Source organism: Aythya fuligula, chromosome 1 (genome assembly GCF_009819795.1).
Source record: "Aythya fuligula isolate bAytFul2 chromosome 1, bAytFul2.pri, whole genome shotgun sequence".
NCBI lineage: Eukaryota > Metazoa > Chordata > Aves > Anseriformes > Anatidae > Aythya > Aythya fuligula.
This window is the reverse complement of record NC_045559.1, coordinates 144,206,278-144,221,965: the sequence shown is the minus strand read 5'-3', so window position 1 is coordinate 144,221,965 and position 15,688 is coordinate 144,206,278. Positions and strand designations below refer to the sequence as shown.

Genomic DNA, 15,688 nt, shown 5'->3' with positions numbered 1-15,688 from the left:
GAAGTTTTAAGCTATCCTTAGTACGGGATTGTTAAAAGTACATTTCTTTTTTCCTCTGGCAGAAAAAAACAACTTGTGTGAGGTTTAACTGTACCTCTCTTTCTTCCAAAGCCAAGCTACAGTGAGGCTTTACACAGAGCAGCTGCCTTCTGCTGGTGAAGGCTGGCATGCTCTGGACCTCTGCCCAGCTACCCTCAAGGGACTAGAAAACGATGGATTTCACCCCTGGTGAAACAAACTCTCAGTTCCTGATAGCTGCTGCCATACTGAAGGGATGCCACTGGCCTTAGAACTGAGCAGTGCAGATGAAAAGTAGCATCTCCTAGCATACAGGATGGGATAGCACAGTATCACAGTGTTGGGTAGCCGCACAAAGACTCTTAAAGCACTATTACTTTTTTTGTTTGTTTTTCCTTCGTGAGGAATGAAATAAGCTCGCTGTGCAGCAAAACAAACCTACTAACTTCCTTACTAAAGATCAGTCTTGCAGCAGAGGCTGAAAAGAAGTGTGGTACAAGGTGAGGCTTTCCACACTAGTTTAACAGGAGAAAAGGTGAGGGAAAGGATGTGGCCACAAGAGGGCTCTGTAAGGACAAGAAAGCAATTAATTCAGCAAGGCTGGAGGTGGCCTAGTGCCAGCTTCGCTTGTTTCTGTCAGCAAAGAGGTCAGTAGATGCTGTATTCAGTCAGTCACTAAGCATTAGGGTCAGCTATCGTACTCTCTTCACGCCAAACAACAGGTTCTCACAAATTAAATTAGATTTATTTTGTACAAATGATACGAGGTGTCACAGTCAACAGTAAGGAAGGATATGTAATTCTATACACCTGTTTTTTAACATTACAAAATGCCCTGAAAACACAAGGACAGTGATTTTTTTAAAAGGAGTGTCTCGACTTTGATCACATTCTACTCTGAAAACACTTTAATCCTTTAAAAAAAGAAACAAAAAACACAACCACCAGGTCCAGTAGTTCCAGTTATCAAGTCTGACATACAGTACAAAGTGTTACCAACACTTACTTGAAAGGCAGGAAAAAAAATTGGTCAACTGTCAGTTAACTCATGGAAAGCTTAAAGTGTGCTTCAGCCAGTGCAAGTAGAGGAATGTGTCGATCTCTGTCGTATCTGACCGCCTGCTGAGTTATCCCTGAGAAAGCAGCTTCTCCCTGCACGTCTCTCGGAGTTTGTCGATTGTAGTCATGGACAAGGTTCCGGGTTCCGTGAAGATTTTCTGGGGGCAAAATGAGAAAACCCTTAGTTAAAATGATATAAAATCATACTCAGAACTAAGCCATCCTGGGTAATTCTACAAAGTATCAATGCATGTTTCCTGTGGTGCTTTTGTTTCCTGAGGAGGGTACCTGGATTTTTTTTTGGTAGCATTTGAATTTGAGACATTTCAAATGCTACCAAACGCTTCTGTAATGTTTCTGGCTATTCCTTGTTGCTTTTGAGATCTCAAGAACAATACATTTGTTTTCACTACTTAATTTAAAATTTCTGACTGAACAAAACTGTGCAGCAAGCTTATGCACAAAGCGAGTTTATGTGCTTAAGTCTCCAGCTGAGCTGCGTGGGCCCCTCTGTTCTCTGTACTTGTAACCGGCAGCTCTGGAGATGAGGTTGTGAACGAGCCAGCTTTGAAAGCACTCTGATAAAGAAGTCTCCACTGCATTACACTGAAAACTAAGTTTTTGTTCAAGAGGGGAACATAAAACCTTCAGCTGTCATCACCTCCACTGGAACCAGCGTTGGCATTCCTGCAAAACAACCCAGGAGCATGCCTTTCACCATCCCACAGAAACCTAACCTAAATTGTTTATGTTACTGCCTTGGAAGCCCCCTCACTACAGCAACCACCCCAGATAACATAAACACTTCTGGAAAATAAGTAACCCAGCTATTTTTATTGGGGAAACTGCAAGAAAAAGCTCCTGGACTTCCTAAAGACAGTCATTATAATGACATTAAAGGGAAGGGCAGAGAAAAAAGTGCCCTTCAAGGACAAGTGTTTGTATCAGCCTCTGAACCGGGATTCTCATGGCAGTGAGCTTTCAGGCTGGAGGTTAAGAGCTGGGTACTTCTTGTTCTCTGACTAACCAAGGCTTTACAGTGAAGATTTATCAATGCAAGTTGTATCCTATAATAATAATCTATTACAATTCCTCTGAGAAAACGCACAGGAATGTAATCAATGCACAGCTCACTGAAAGCATTCAGTGAAGTTATTTTCTTGCCAGACTTCCTGCCTCAAAAAGAGAAGTTGAAAAGGGTAGGAGGAATTTTTTCCCCGCTGTAGGACAGAATACAAATGGACTGCTATATATGGATTTGGATAATAATTCTAAAATAACAAGTTTGATTTATATATATATATATATATATATATAAATTTATATATATGTATGTATGTGTGTATATATATGAAAACATTCTTCATCCTTTCAGCAATTCCCACAGACACATTTCTCTGAACTGTCTTTTTGATGGAGCAAAGTTGTTTTTTAATTCATAGCAGCTAAAAACCCGTGGAGAATTTACCTGCATGAAGGTGTGACACTCTGTTACAAATGTTCCTTTGGTGATCTGCTTGAATTTGTCACAGATGTCGGGGAAATTCGTGGCTTCCAGAATAAAAGCTTGGTGTTGCTTGATCAAGGTTAAGGCCACGCGGAAGATGATCTTTGACCCTTCGTAGAACAAACAGTCCCATATTCGGAGCACGGTCTGCAGGAAAGGGGAGAACCCAGATTACAGGAGGAAATTGTATCACTGAAGCACCACAAAGGGACTAAGGATTATGGATGCACGTTAAAAAGAAGCGAACGTCACCGCTTACCTCTACTGGAAGAATGTCAATGAACAAGCAGATGAACCAGCGTGACACCACCAGGGTCCACATGACCCCGTGTCTCTCCATCAGCTCTGCCACGGCGGGGACTTTCAGCTTCACCAGCTCTCCCAGCACCTCCTGGTCGGTTTTCAGGCCCATCATGGCCGGGCTGTAATAATCTTGGGGAGAGGAAACCAGAAGTCAGCAGTTGATGGGTCCCCGTGGTAACAGCTCTTCCCACTTAAAGATTTATCCGAGGGACAGGGATTGAAATGAGACCTGCATCACTGGTCACTGCATTGAATTGTTGTAGCACCCTCCAGCTTCCTTAATTTTGGATGTAACTGCTAGTCCAGAGCCTGTTTGACAGGGGAAGCATTTATGTTATCAAGGTGCAGGCTGAACAACGAGCACCTCAGTTCCATGAACAAGTAATTGTGGGCATGCTTAGAGAAGAAAACTCCTCTACCAGCATAAGAGTGGCTGCTGCTGGAGACACTCCTTTAACCAGTCGTCTTTGACTTGCTTGTAGGGAAAGCTTGGAGAGCTGCAGCACACACAGTGCCATGAGGAAGTAGGCCAAAAGCAAACAGAAAACTGCACCATGACCTCAAAGCCGAAACAAAAACCTTTCTTTCTGCGTGTGTTTGTGCTGTGCACGTTTGTGAACTGGCACGCTGGCAAAATGATGTTGACTGGCCAAGTAAACTTTGCCTAAACTGCTGCTTTATAAGAGGAAAAAATAACAAGGAATTATATTTCAGGTGAAAGAACAAGTTCTCTTCTCTTTCCTACCCTCCTTCCTCCTCTCACACACCCCCAAACCATTCTTTTTGGTGCTCCTGAGGGATACGACTGCAAACTTCAAGTCACCACCAGTGAGTGTCCTTGGGAGGAACGAGGACCCACGTGCCCTGCGCCATCACCCCACGCGCTGCGGCTGCTATTTTTAATTTGCACAACAACGTAAATGCCAGGATCCCAGCGAGGACGCAGCCAGGCACCTGCCCAGCAGTCTGAGAGCTGGCGAGGAAAAAATGAACGGCCAAAAATTACAGCCAGCAGGGAGGTTACAGGTATTTGGGCAGCCTGGGCTGGTGGGAGGTGTCCCTGCCCGTGGCAGGGGGTTGGAACTGGGTGGGCTTGAAGGTCCCTTCCAACCCAAACCTTTCTGTGGTTCTCTTACCTCTTAGCTAAAACATTTAATTATCACTCAATGTATTATCACTTTATGAGATATATACATATATATAAGACGTATATGTACCTGTAATGCAAACCAGTGTATAAAAACAGCTGCCCGAATTCGGGAAGCAGCACTTCCAGTCCTCCAGCTGCATTCCTGCGGGACCCTGAGCAAACCTCACCCTCACATCTCAGAGCACAGCCACTGCACAAGGCACCTGAGGGAGGGCACGACAGCACAGCTCTGGCTCTCCTCTGCTCTTCCCAGAGAGGTGACGCACCCAGCGTGGTTAGTCAGAGTGATTTTGTAACCTGGCTTGGTGCCCAAACGCGGGGTAAGAGCAAACCTGCCCCGCTCCTCTTCTTCTTGGCTCCTACTTGCCAGCGATGCCCAACCCCTAAAGCCTCTGCAAACAGCCCCTCAGCAAAAACTCCGTGGTCCTGCCTCTTCTCCCCGAGTGCAGACACTATTTGAGGAGCATGCTCATTGTTAGTCCTTCTCCGGCAAAATATTGAGCAGTTTGTGACCCAGAATGGAGCTGGCTCAGGATCTGCCCCCAAGCTGCCGCTCGCTAATTAAAAATAAACAAATAACTAACGAGTGCAGGCTAATTGCGCATCTACGGCTCTGGGTTGGTTTGCAGGAATGTCCTCGGACAAGATATTATCCCCCGAAGAAACAGCACAGGGTCAGATGGCTTCCCTTCATCTCTCAGTTGTCAGGTGGCAGTGACGGGGATGGAGGCGATCATTACTTCCCATCACGTGTTCTGGGAGGCACCAAACGAAGCACAGGATGGGAAATAATTATCCCATACTACCATTAAACCACGATCAAATTCCAGAAATCTGCCTGGGACGCTGGCTGCTCCGTGCACGTGCCTCACCCCGCTGGATCACCTGGTGCTGCTCCTCCTGCTGCAAAAGGAAGAGCCAGCTCCATCCACTGCCTTGGTGCATTGCTGCTGTGGGAGGAACGGGACGAGGGGAAGGGACTTTTCTCCTTGCTCGTAGGGTTTCTTTATGCCTGCGCTGCCTGTGGCATGCAGACACTGAGCCCGAAACCTGTTTGAGCGCAGATCCTGGCGAAGAGATGCTCTCAGCCTCCTTTTCACTGCCTCCCAGCACAGCCAGGCACCTGCCCGAAGCCTCCCAGTGGCGTGTCCGGCGCTAATGGGATTTGCAGGAAGCGAGGATCAGGCCTGCAAGGACCCTGTGACCTCGTCCTGCGGTACAGAGAGATTAAGCGGTTCCCAAAATAAAAGTTTAAGAAGCAGCACTCCTACAGCCTCGAGTTACCCCTGCGAGTCAGAGCTGCAGAAGTTAAAAAAAGGCTCCTCCGAGGCTGGTGCGCGTGTGTCAGGTTAAATATAAACACTCCTACGGGGAGCAGCAGCAGGCTGGGAATTATTCTGGGTGTTACAGAAATACCCACGGCAGGACCCAGGCCCTGCCGCACATCTTCCAGCATTTCTCAGCAGCATTTCAGGGGCCTGCACAACCCGGCCTGGGGCACGCGGTGATTTATCTCACAGGTCTGATTTATTTAACCAAAGGGAGGAATTGAGGATTGGCTATTTTAACTTTTCTCACAGGCACGAGCCACGTGAAGCGCTTCATCCGCAGCAATGTACCCCTAGCGTCCCCGGGAGCCAAGAGAGGGGAAAAAAGCCAAATCCTACCATTTTTGAAGACTCAGTTCTTTGAGAAGCGACCTCTCGGGTGCAGTTTGCAGACCCTCAGCCATCCCCACTGACTCCAGGCAACAAGTGCAGAGGAGAAGAGCCACCCAGCGTTGCCCTCCCTTACTTTGGAAGTCGTCCTTCTCCCCCCAGATGCTCATTTTTACACCGTTACTCAACACCCAAAAGGCCTCCGTGCTGCAGGAGGAGGCTGATAACGCTATCACAACCGAATTTATGAACTTCACGCAGCAGGCACGCGATGAATCCCATCAGTTAAGTCAAACCAGACGACAACAGCAGTCCCACCTCACCTTTGGAGCCCATTCATTCTCCCCGTTGGCAACTCACAGCCTCTTTTTACCCAGGAGGGAAGGGCAACACTCTGCCCTTTTATTTCTACCATGGGACAGTTCAGAAAGGTGCAGGGGGGGTTTGTAAGGATCTGTATCGCCAGCTTTGCATACAGAGCTGGACAACACATGTTTGGGAGGAAATAAGAGAAGTCACAACAGGAAAAGGAGGAAAACCAAGAGTACTGCCAATTCGTTTTGCAACCTCAGGCCACAGTGACCCCCTGCAGATGTCCTGGCCAAAGCGATATCCTGCAGATACCTGGCTCAATGGCAAGCTGAGCTCTTAACCATGTCACGTCAAAAACAAGCTCCCTGTCCTCCAGGGGGAGGGTGAGCAACGCCCCAAAACAGGCTCAAGCTGGAGCTTTTACTCCGTTGAACCAAAGTGAACCAAAACTTCTGATCTCAAGCTTGGAAGATGGGTGCTGTGGAATGGAAATGGCCTTTCGGCTTCTTATTTGCATCTCCTGCAGCACCATGCAAATCTGAGCAGGTGCAGGAGCTCCCACTGCTTAAATATAACGACAATGGAAATAAAGGCAAAAACGATATTCCTGCTGACATTACAGAAGACAAAGGTGAAGTATGAAGGAGCAAAGACTCCTTGTGCAACCTCTTGGACATGGAAAAATGAAGTTGGCAGCAGGCTAGAAAGCACAAATGCAACTTTCAGACCTTCTTGCTATGGGAAAAGCAGCAGCCTAGATTTGTTCTAAATACTAATTTTACCATCTTGCATTCGATAATGACATGTGCATCATTAGAAACAAGCACAGTTTGAAGCTCCAGCTACCAAAGCAATCTCGTACAGGCTCACGCAACATCTCCAGCTCAACAGGTGGGGTGATGGTCCCGGGAGTCGGGGTTTTGGACAGACTTTTATCTCCATTTCCTCCAACGGAGGGGAATTCGTGAGCAAACGCTGCAGGTTGCCACAACTGCTTTCCGTGCGTGTAGAGGGGACAAATACTCGGTTATGAATTTGCGACCCTATCCCAAGTCTTACATGACTGCAGCTGAAGGAGGATCCTGGTCTCTGGCTTTTGTGATTCCTGGCTGGGATTAGGGAGAGGAACTACGTTATCAGTTCACTGCGCTGACAAGATTACTCTTGACACCTCAGCACAAAACACAGCACTTTCATTATCTCACACTCAAAAACAAGCCACGTTTTCTCCAGCTCTTCACAACAATGCTGCAGTCACGCCACGGGAACTCCCTCGCTTAGAAGACTTGGACAGAAGCAGGAGGCTTAAATAGAAAGCTGAACAGGCACACGTGGCTCCAGCCTGGTATTTGGAGAAGGAAACCAATCCAACACCTCAGTCTGAACAGCATGAGATCCACAATCCTCTTACTTCAAGCCTGAGGAAGCTAACGCGTATTAATTTTAATCTTGAAGCGACAGGTCCTACTAAACCTGCAAGAGGTACAAACGGGAGAGGAGGTGTACCTCTCCCCCAGCCATAAGCTGAAAATTTAGTATTGCATTTCAGTCTTCTGAAGGTAAAACACATGGAAAACACGAGGCAATATTTCCCAAGCAGCTCTGAAACTAAACAGGCCATCAGTTTTTAAACATTTAGGGAGACAACAGGTACTGTTGGGCACTGCACATGAGTTTCTCCCTATGGTTTCTCCTTTACTCCCAAAGCACACGTCCCTCCATAAACATATTCTCAATGTAGCTGATGCTTTTCACTGTATTTTGAAATAATATCAAAGCTCGCAGTAGCTGAGCAATTTAAAAATATTTTTTTCCCCAACATCTTAAGTTACAAATACAATAAATCCTGAATAAGCAGGTCTTAGTTCAGGAAAAGCTAAAGTAATCCTTGGATGTATTCAGTGCTGAAGAAGAGAGTGTGTTATCTCTGTACGTGACACGAACCAAACTGAAGTCAGAACACTGCAGCAGCTCTGATATTTAAGGCAGGAAGCTGATGGACTGGCAGGGATGGGACACAAAGGGTTAGAAACACTACTCACAGAAACTGAGCTCTGTAAGGAACTTCTCTGTTTAGAGAGTTTATCCAAGGAATATGACAAGCAAACTCGACTGCTTCACAGAGGAAACACCCCAGACATTATGGGCTTTTCGACAGAGGAAAACAAAGTCTTCACAAGCAGCAGTAGCTACTGGTTAGAATGAGGCACATTCAGATTAAAAAGTGATTTGCCCAGAGAAGCTGTGGCTGCCCCATCCCTGGGGGTGCTCAAGGCCAGGCTGGATGGGGCTTTGGGCAACCTGGGCTGGTGGGAGGTGTCCCTGCCCGTGGCAGGGGGTGGAACTGGGTGGGCTTTGAGGTCTCTTCCAACCCAAACCTTTCTGTGGTTTTATAATTCACAGCTCAAAGACGCTACTAGCAGTGGTAGGGTCTCTCTTCCAACCAAGTTTGGGGCCTTTCACAGCCCCAAGCCTGCAGCAGGGGGCACGGGCAGCAATGCTGCTGTTTGCTCAGCTGGCTTCTTGTCCAGCAAGGCCACTTACAAACCTCACTCCACGAGCCTTGGTATCTAACACGTGTATTTGTCTACTCCAGCTAATCCATTTTCAAGGAATTTACAAGCTGAAATGCAAAACTGTGTCTTAGGATCAACAACAAGCACCCACAACCCCATTTTGCATTTGTCAGCATTTATATTATGCTTTTTGCTGTCCAAATAAGATGTCCGGGAAGGCTGCATCATCGAAAATGAACACGCAGAGCCCCTGCTGACCATCAGAAGGTCAAAAATATATGCAGTGAGGAATGAAATGAGCTATTCGCCAGCTTTGCTTCTGCTGCTTTAATCACAGAGTTAAAACAGCACAATCCCTTTAATCAATACGTAGACAGCTCTGTCAAAACAACAGTGGTTCAACACTACACGTGCACATTAATGCTTTCACAAGGAAAACCACGAGCTGAAAACAAGCAACCAAAACACCCCACCAACACGACTATTTGGATAAAACATCAGGCACCAAATTTAAGGAAGTGCTGTGCATTAAGGCTTGGCTTTTACGCATCCAAAAAAAATTAAAAAAGGACCTCCTTCCCCCAACCCCCTGCTCCTTTATTTCCACTGCTACCTACCTTCCTGCTTTATCAGCAGCCAGGCGGTTCTGCCTTTAATCGGACCTAACCAAATTAAGATTTCATTTGAAAACTTTATTTTGCCGGTGGCTTTTGAAAGGGATTTGAAACTTTGATCGACTGGGGAGACAAAGAGGCAAACAGCATGGCTGGCACAGATAGCCAAAGGCTGCAGTCCCCTCTCAGAGCAGGGCCACGGAAGGACTGTTAAAGATAACTCAAGGTTTAACATAATTAAATTCTATTAATACAGGGCTTGCCTGCCAGCAGGAAAGAGATGGGCTCGACTTTTTGGATGGAATAAATCATTTAGGTCCTGCTTCCACGGTGTAAATACAGCCAGGCTGAGGAATAATGCAATCCTCTTGAGCATTTTAAAACACTAAGGGTTCTTCTGGTGGGTAGCCAAAATGTAGCACGTCCCCACACAGAAGTAAGGCTGAGAACATGTACATCTGGTCATACACAAGAAACCTGTGGTTTAGACAAAACTGTCGGACTTCTACCCAGCTACCTAAAGCCCAAATGCTAAATATTGAGCATTTTTTATTGACGAGGCTTATGAATTACAAGGAATAAGATGCATATAGGAAATAAAATTATTCCAAAAGCATAAGCATACTTATCACGTAAAAGCAGAAAAACCTCAGTTACTCGTTTCCTGCTTGCTCAAGTCTCCCAAGTGGCACAGCAGTTCAGATTTGTTAGTAATAAGCATTTCAGGCTTATCAAGGTTTCTAAATATACACACACGATGACCCCTGCGTTCCACCTTCAGCTTATCAGGACACTGCATGCTTAATTCCTGGATAAATAAAACTGACCTCTAATGTTCAAAGATGAATCCTTTCATCGTGGCTGCTGACTAACAGTAGAATGTGTCAGTCTCGTACTTCAGAGCTCCTATTTACCCAGCCTAGCAGCCAAGCATTCCTCTCTCCTCATGGTGGATGTGACCACAGAATCATTAAGGCTGGAAAAGCCCTCCAAAAGCATCTGGTCCAACCACCCCCCTCCCCTACCACCACTGTCACCCACTAACCCATGTCCCCAAGCACCAGGCCCAACCTCTCCTTGCACACCCCCAGGGACGGTGACTCCACCACCTCCCTGGGCAACCCGTCCCAGTGCCTGACTGCTCTTTCTGAGCAGAAATGGCTCCTCATTGCCAACCTGAACCTCCCCTGGAGCAACCTGAGGCCATTCCCTCTGGTCCTGTCACTGCTTACCTGTGAGAAGAGGCCGACCCCAGCTCCCCACAGCTTCCCCTCAGGCAGCTGCAGGGAGCAATGAGGTCTCCCCTGAGCCGCCTCTTCTCCAGACTGAACAACCACAGCAACCTCATTGGCTCAATTCAGGAAGGAAACAAATATACGCTCACTTGCAACTACAAGCAAGCAGCCTGAATAGCAATACTTCATAGGCAGTAGAGCATTCTGTATTTCTCAAGTGACTCTTCCCTTGAAACCTGAAGTCTGTGTGATGGGACTTGAAAGAATGTCCTAACACTGAGCAAGGGGAAGACAAGGATGCACAAGAGTTGGGCGAGCAATTATGTTATTATTCAGTTCAAATATTCGTGTCTCTTCCTGTGCCTCGTCTCTTCTGCAAAAATACCTGCGAGTCTACGGCTGACACAACTGAGAACCACAGCCAGCTCAAAACAGGGATGTGTTAGATATTATTTATCTGAAGACGCAGACATGTGCCTGAACCAGCAGTTGCTAAGCTACACAGTGAAGCAATATCTTGCACTGCACCTTTTGTTCTTGCAGATAATGCCCACTGCAGTCTACCAGTTGTGTGACTCTTTCGTTATTCAAAAATCCTTATTTTAGTAACTGATACACAACCAGGCACTACGCCGAAAGTTTAAAGAAAAAAAACTCCCCAAAAAGTCACCTAAAACAATTCCAGGCTGAAGGAACATTGCTGGGCCTCCTTGAGGAAGACTTGTAGGCTAAATCTGATTTAAGATTTATGTTAACAACACTGGAGAAGAAGAGCAAGCTGGTATTTGTTACCAATACTAACCTGGAAGGTGTTGTCCCACGTCAACACACAGGGCACAATGGAGTAATGTAGTGAAAGGGTTGGATTACTTGGGGATGGAGGCAGAGAGATGTGATGATATTTAACAAAAACACCCAGAGAAGAGTGTGCAAACAGTTCGCCAAAAGGTGCTATAAATGCCTGTAAGCTGCAGGAAAACAGCTGTCAGCAACAAGAGGACAGTAGTACATACATGTACATCATTCCCAAAATCACAGCTCAAAACGACCCAGAAAAAAAGGCAGAGGAGATCCTACAGTTTTCTTCTCTCAAATAAAAAACTTCCAGCTGTGAAAAGAGAGAAATAATGCCACCGCACAAGGCACTAGCAATACTCCCACTAGAGGGGGGGGGGGAATATCATTTTGAGCATGTTACAAAAAAAATCTAACTGGAACAAGTGCATATTTTTAGGCTATGAAGGGAACAGAGACCAAACTGCAAGAGAAGAGTTTGACTGAAGCAGCTTAGTAATACAAACCCAGTGAAACAAGTGAAAATAATAAAAAAAAAATGTTCCGAGATATATATATACTGATATATATAATGCCTGCCATGCTAAAGTGAGTTCAAACCATCAAGTTTTTCCTCTCTTAAACTCACCATTTAATCATAAATGTAAAAAAAAAAAAAAAAAAAAAAGGCAAATATGCTCCTTAAATTACATACCAAAGTACCACAGTCATACGTTACCTCCTACCTGCTACTTTCTAAAGCAACCCCCCAGTATTTCCTCATATATTTCCTCACAAGAACAAAAAATGTTCTCAGCAAGAAGTAAAGCTATGAGCAGAACAGCAACAGCAGAGATACACCACGCAGAAATTGCAAAGCCACAATTCCTCTGAGCTTGAACTGAAGCCACACTGGTTCTTCTGGGCAACGCTGTCTGCTCCGGCTTGGCCTGTTTTGACTGACCCAGGAATAAAAGGATCTTGGTAGCACCCAAAACTTCAGTTAAACAAACAGCTGCATTCCCCCACAGTGTGTTTAAAGGAGATATGCCCCTAATCCCTCCAAACCCCCAGCTGAGCAGCTGACAGCCACACCAGGCATGGGGCTGGCCTTCAGCAGAAGCACAAATCCTTCTGGCTCCGCTCAGCTGCGCTGCCCAGCGCTGAGCTCAGCCAGATGCGGGGCGTACACACAGCCCTACACACCAGCAAACCCCTTTAACTTCTGCTGGCTCCTTCTTAGAGCTGCACCAACCCCATCTGGGTGTAGTGGGATGATTCAGACAGAAAAACTTCTACTTATGTGGTCCCATCACCAGCTGTCCCCTTCTGGCAGGGGGTGGAGGAGTCGCACCTCCATCGTACCCTGTGGCACATCCCGCTCCCTGGGATAAAGACCAGTAAGACTGGGGAGGAGAGCTGTGGATTGGGGGAGCCCTCTGTCACTTCCCCCAAAAGCTGCTCTAATCCTTTACCTGTCACACACTACGTTTTTCAATAGGTGGCACAATCTCTGGCTTATTTGGTTCACCTGCTGACCAAAAACCCTGCCAGTGTTGAGTGGAATTACACGTGTGCAGGCAGGGGCAAGGACGTTTTCACAGCAGCACCACAGAGAGCAGAGGGATTTCCACACTGTCCTAAATCGCCCCCAATTTAACTGCAGTGACACAGGAATACTTGGAAAATGAGGACGTGACCTGGAGGCATATCTATCGCAGCAAAAGAAGAAAAGGTGTAGATCATAATGCAAACAGATCAAGAAGAGAGCCACAGGAATAAAACTGACGGAAAAGGATTGGCTTAAACTGTTGGCACCCAGCGAAACTGACTGCTACTTTTCCCTCTGAAGACCTGGAGAGGATACAGCACTTCTCTGCTTTCCCAAGAAGTAATTGAAGGGCTTTAAACTGAAATGTGCTGTACCCTGCACTATTAACACCAGGGTGGTACTTATCTGAGACAGTTTCTTTATGCATATAGTCTGTCTCCTCTCTCTCACATATACATAATGGCTTTGAAACTATGCTGATTATTTTATCCATCATGCTCTGAATTTCATAAACGTACAATTCAAGCACGAGCTGAGAGGGCAGTGGGGATAAAAAGAAATATGTATGTAGAGAAATCATCACCGTTATGACAGAGAACTGTCATGTGATTTTTTTGGCAGAATAAAGAGAAAACTTGCTGCTGCTTTGAGACAACGAAGCCTTGCATTCCCCAGTGCAAATATTTTCCCTAGATAGAAGACTCACCCTACTAACTCAGGCTCTTGCTGAGGTAACCTGAGCTGGAAGGGGTACCTCAAACTCTCTTAAAGCTGATTTTGGAGGAGAAAGGGGCACAGGCAGGTTAGCAATTCTGATCCCCTTCACCACTGACAGCAGCAGAACTGCCAGTGGGCGTGTTTCTAACGTCAGTACCTCAGCTGGATGCCTCTGGACTGGACGTGCTGAACCCAGGCCAAAGTCTGTAGTAAGACTCTCATTACAGGGTAGTAAATGCCTATTTATAAACAGGGTAGTAAAAAATATTGCCATGGATATAAGTGAACGTACATCTCCTTTGTACACGGTGATTGCCTTTCACATTATCCATTTCTTCTCAACACCAACGCTACCAGCATAATATCAATGCAATGACTAAGAGGGCAAAATAAGAGCAACTTCTGTCATTTAGATATCAGCAATGCGTAGAAGGATATGAAGGGCTTCACAACAAAGTCATTGAAGTGAATTCCTTGCCAAAAGCAATGATAAATTTATGAATTTATCCTGAGCTGGAAGGGACCCACACGATGAACAAAAAAAAATCTGAATCTACTCCTTTGTCCCAAATAAAAACATGTAGGACTACCAAAAAGATTAGCAGCAGAAGGTGCCACACACCAGTTTGCAATCAAGTGTGCCTTTTACTGAGGGCCTTATCCCCCCAAAAGTGATGCCAATGGGAAGACATCCTCTGCTTTCAGCCAGTGACAGGTCCCATGGCAGCCTGCTGTCTCCTACCTGTTTGCACAGCTTATCGTTCTCAAGGCTGAACAAACCAGCAGACAGTTGGTTTCTTCAGGCTATTCTTGTAGCTTGAGAGTAAGCTTCAAGGCTGCAACTTCTCAAATATTTGCAGATTGACTCAACACGTCACAGTTGCCAGTTCCCACTCTTGCAAGCTGCAAACTCTGTCCAACCATGCTGCTTAACGTGCAAGGGAAAAACTCAGCTCCTACATGGTGTAATTCAATGCAAAAGGTAATTCTTACAGCTGGTCAAAAGCATGAAAAAACTCCCTCAGCTCTTTATCTTTCTTAGAGTCTTTCCCTTCTCTTCAAAAGGGAAGAAAAATGTTTTGTTTTTTTTTTTTTTTTAAATCTTAAACCAGACCAGGAAGAAACAGAAATACAAATATCAACCTTGATGCCTCCGACCAGCACTTAGCTGACGCTGTAACATTGGATTCAGCCTCCAGCCACTTGGGATAAGCATCTGCTCAAAAGCAGAACTGGGCCAACAGCGAATTTCACAGCCTCCTTATAGAAAAAGGAGTCTCTCCTGTTCTGAACGCGATACACACTGAGCCTGTAGCTGTAAGTCAGTCCCATGCACAACACTCTTGGGAATTCACGATGAAGCCATTCTTCCTCTAGAATTAAATCCCAAGAAAGAACGTTCCCAAATGTATTTCACAGGATTATAAATCACAGCTGTGCCTGATGCTTGCTTCTGGTTTTGATCTACTCCACATGTGGTGAGATTCAGTTGAACATGAGGCAAAATTCAGCGTGGAAGCTCCTGCTGCAAACCCAGGCAAGAAAAGTTAGGGAGCTACTGAGCTGACCAGATGTAAATGCTGTCTGCATTGTAGGGTGCACTGAATTTCCCTCGAGACTACCGACCAACCTGGCTAGATCACAATCACAAGAGCTTTGAAGGGAACTTCGCATACAGCCACAGGCAGGAATTTTGACATTTGCCTGCCCTGCTGCAACATCAGTACGTGGAAATGCCCAAGGTGTGCCTGCTCAGAGGATCCCCCCTAGCAGAAGCCCACTCCACCTTGCCAGCTGTCTCTGAAGAAAGCTCGTGCTGCCTCCTGCCAAGCCACTGGGAAGTGCTGCTGCAGGCTGAGTGCTCAGTCTGTGTGCATCTCCCACCTTTGCTCTGGGATTACTGCTTCATCTGTGCCTCAAATCACATTCCTGCAAACAGAAACACCAAATCCCAGACACCTTCTGAGCTCTGTTCCCCAGCTCCACACTGGCGTGGGAAGACACCTACCTAACAGGTACAAGTAGGGATAAGGAGTGAGAAATGAGACGGCAGATTAACATAAAAGCAAACCACTCCATCAGGACTGAGCTGTGACTACAGAACAGACAACTTTTGCCTGTGTGTGGTGTCTTTGTCCTGTGTTTCCAGGACCCTAAAAATTCTTCAGTCCATGCAAGCCCATTTTAACACCTGAAAACACTCTAAAAATGAACAAAAACACAAAGACAGAACAAAAGCCAAGCTCCAGCATACAAAACCAACTGTTTAAATT

General features: G+C 46.0%; 1 protein-coding gene across 1 annotated transcript in view; it reads right to left on the bottom strand.

Annotated features, from left to right (window-relative positions):
- Positions 1–793: 793 nt before the first annotated feature.
- The window catches only part of GRTP1 (growth hormone regulated TBC protein 1), a 31,247-nt gene continuing 16,352 nt past the window's right edge, over positions 794–15,688 (bottom strand). Inside the window, exons 6-8 of the mRNA XM_032204641.1 lie at positions 2,844–3,016; positions 2,546–2,731; positions 794–1,235 (exon numbers count right to left, since the gene is read on the bottom strand). Coding sequence (XP_032060532.1) covers positions 1,146–1,235; positions 2,546–2,731; positions 2,844–3,016 — 449 coding nt within the window. The 3' untranslated portion in view covers positions 794–1,145. The remainder of the gene's footprint in view (positions 1,236–2,545; positions 2,732–2,843; positions 3,017–15,688) is intronic.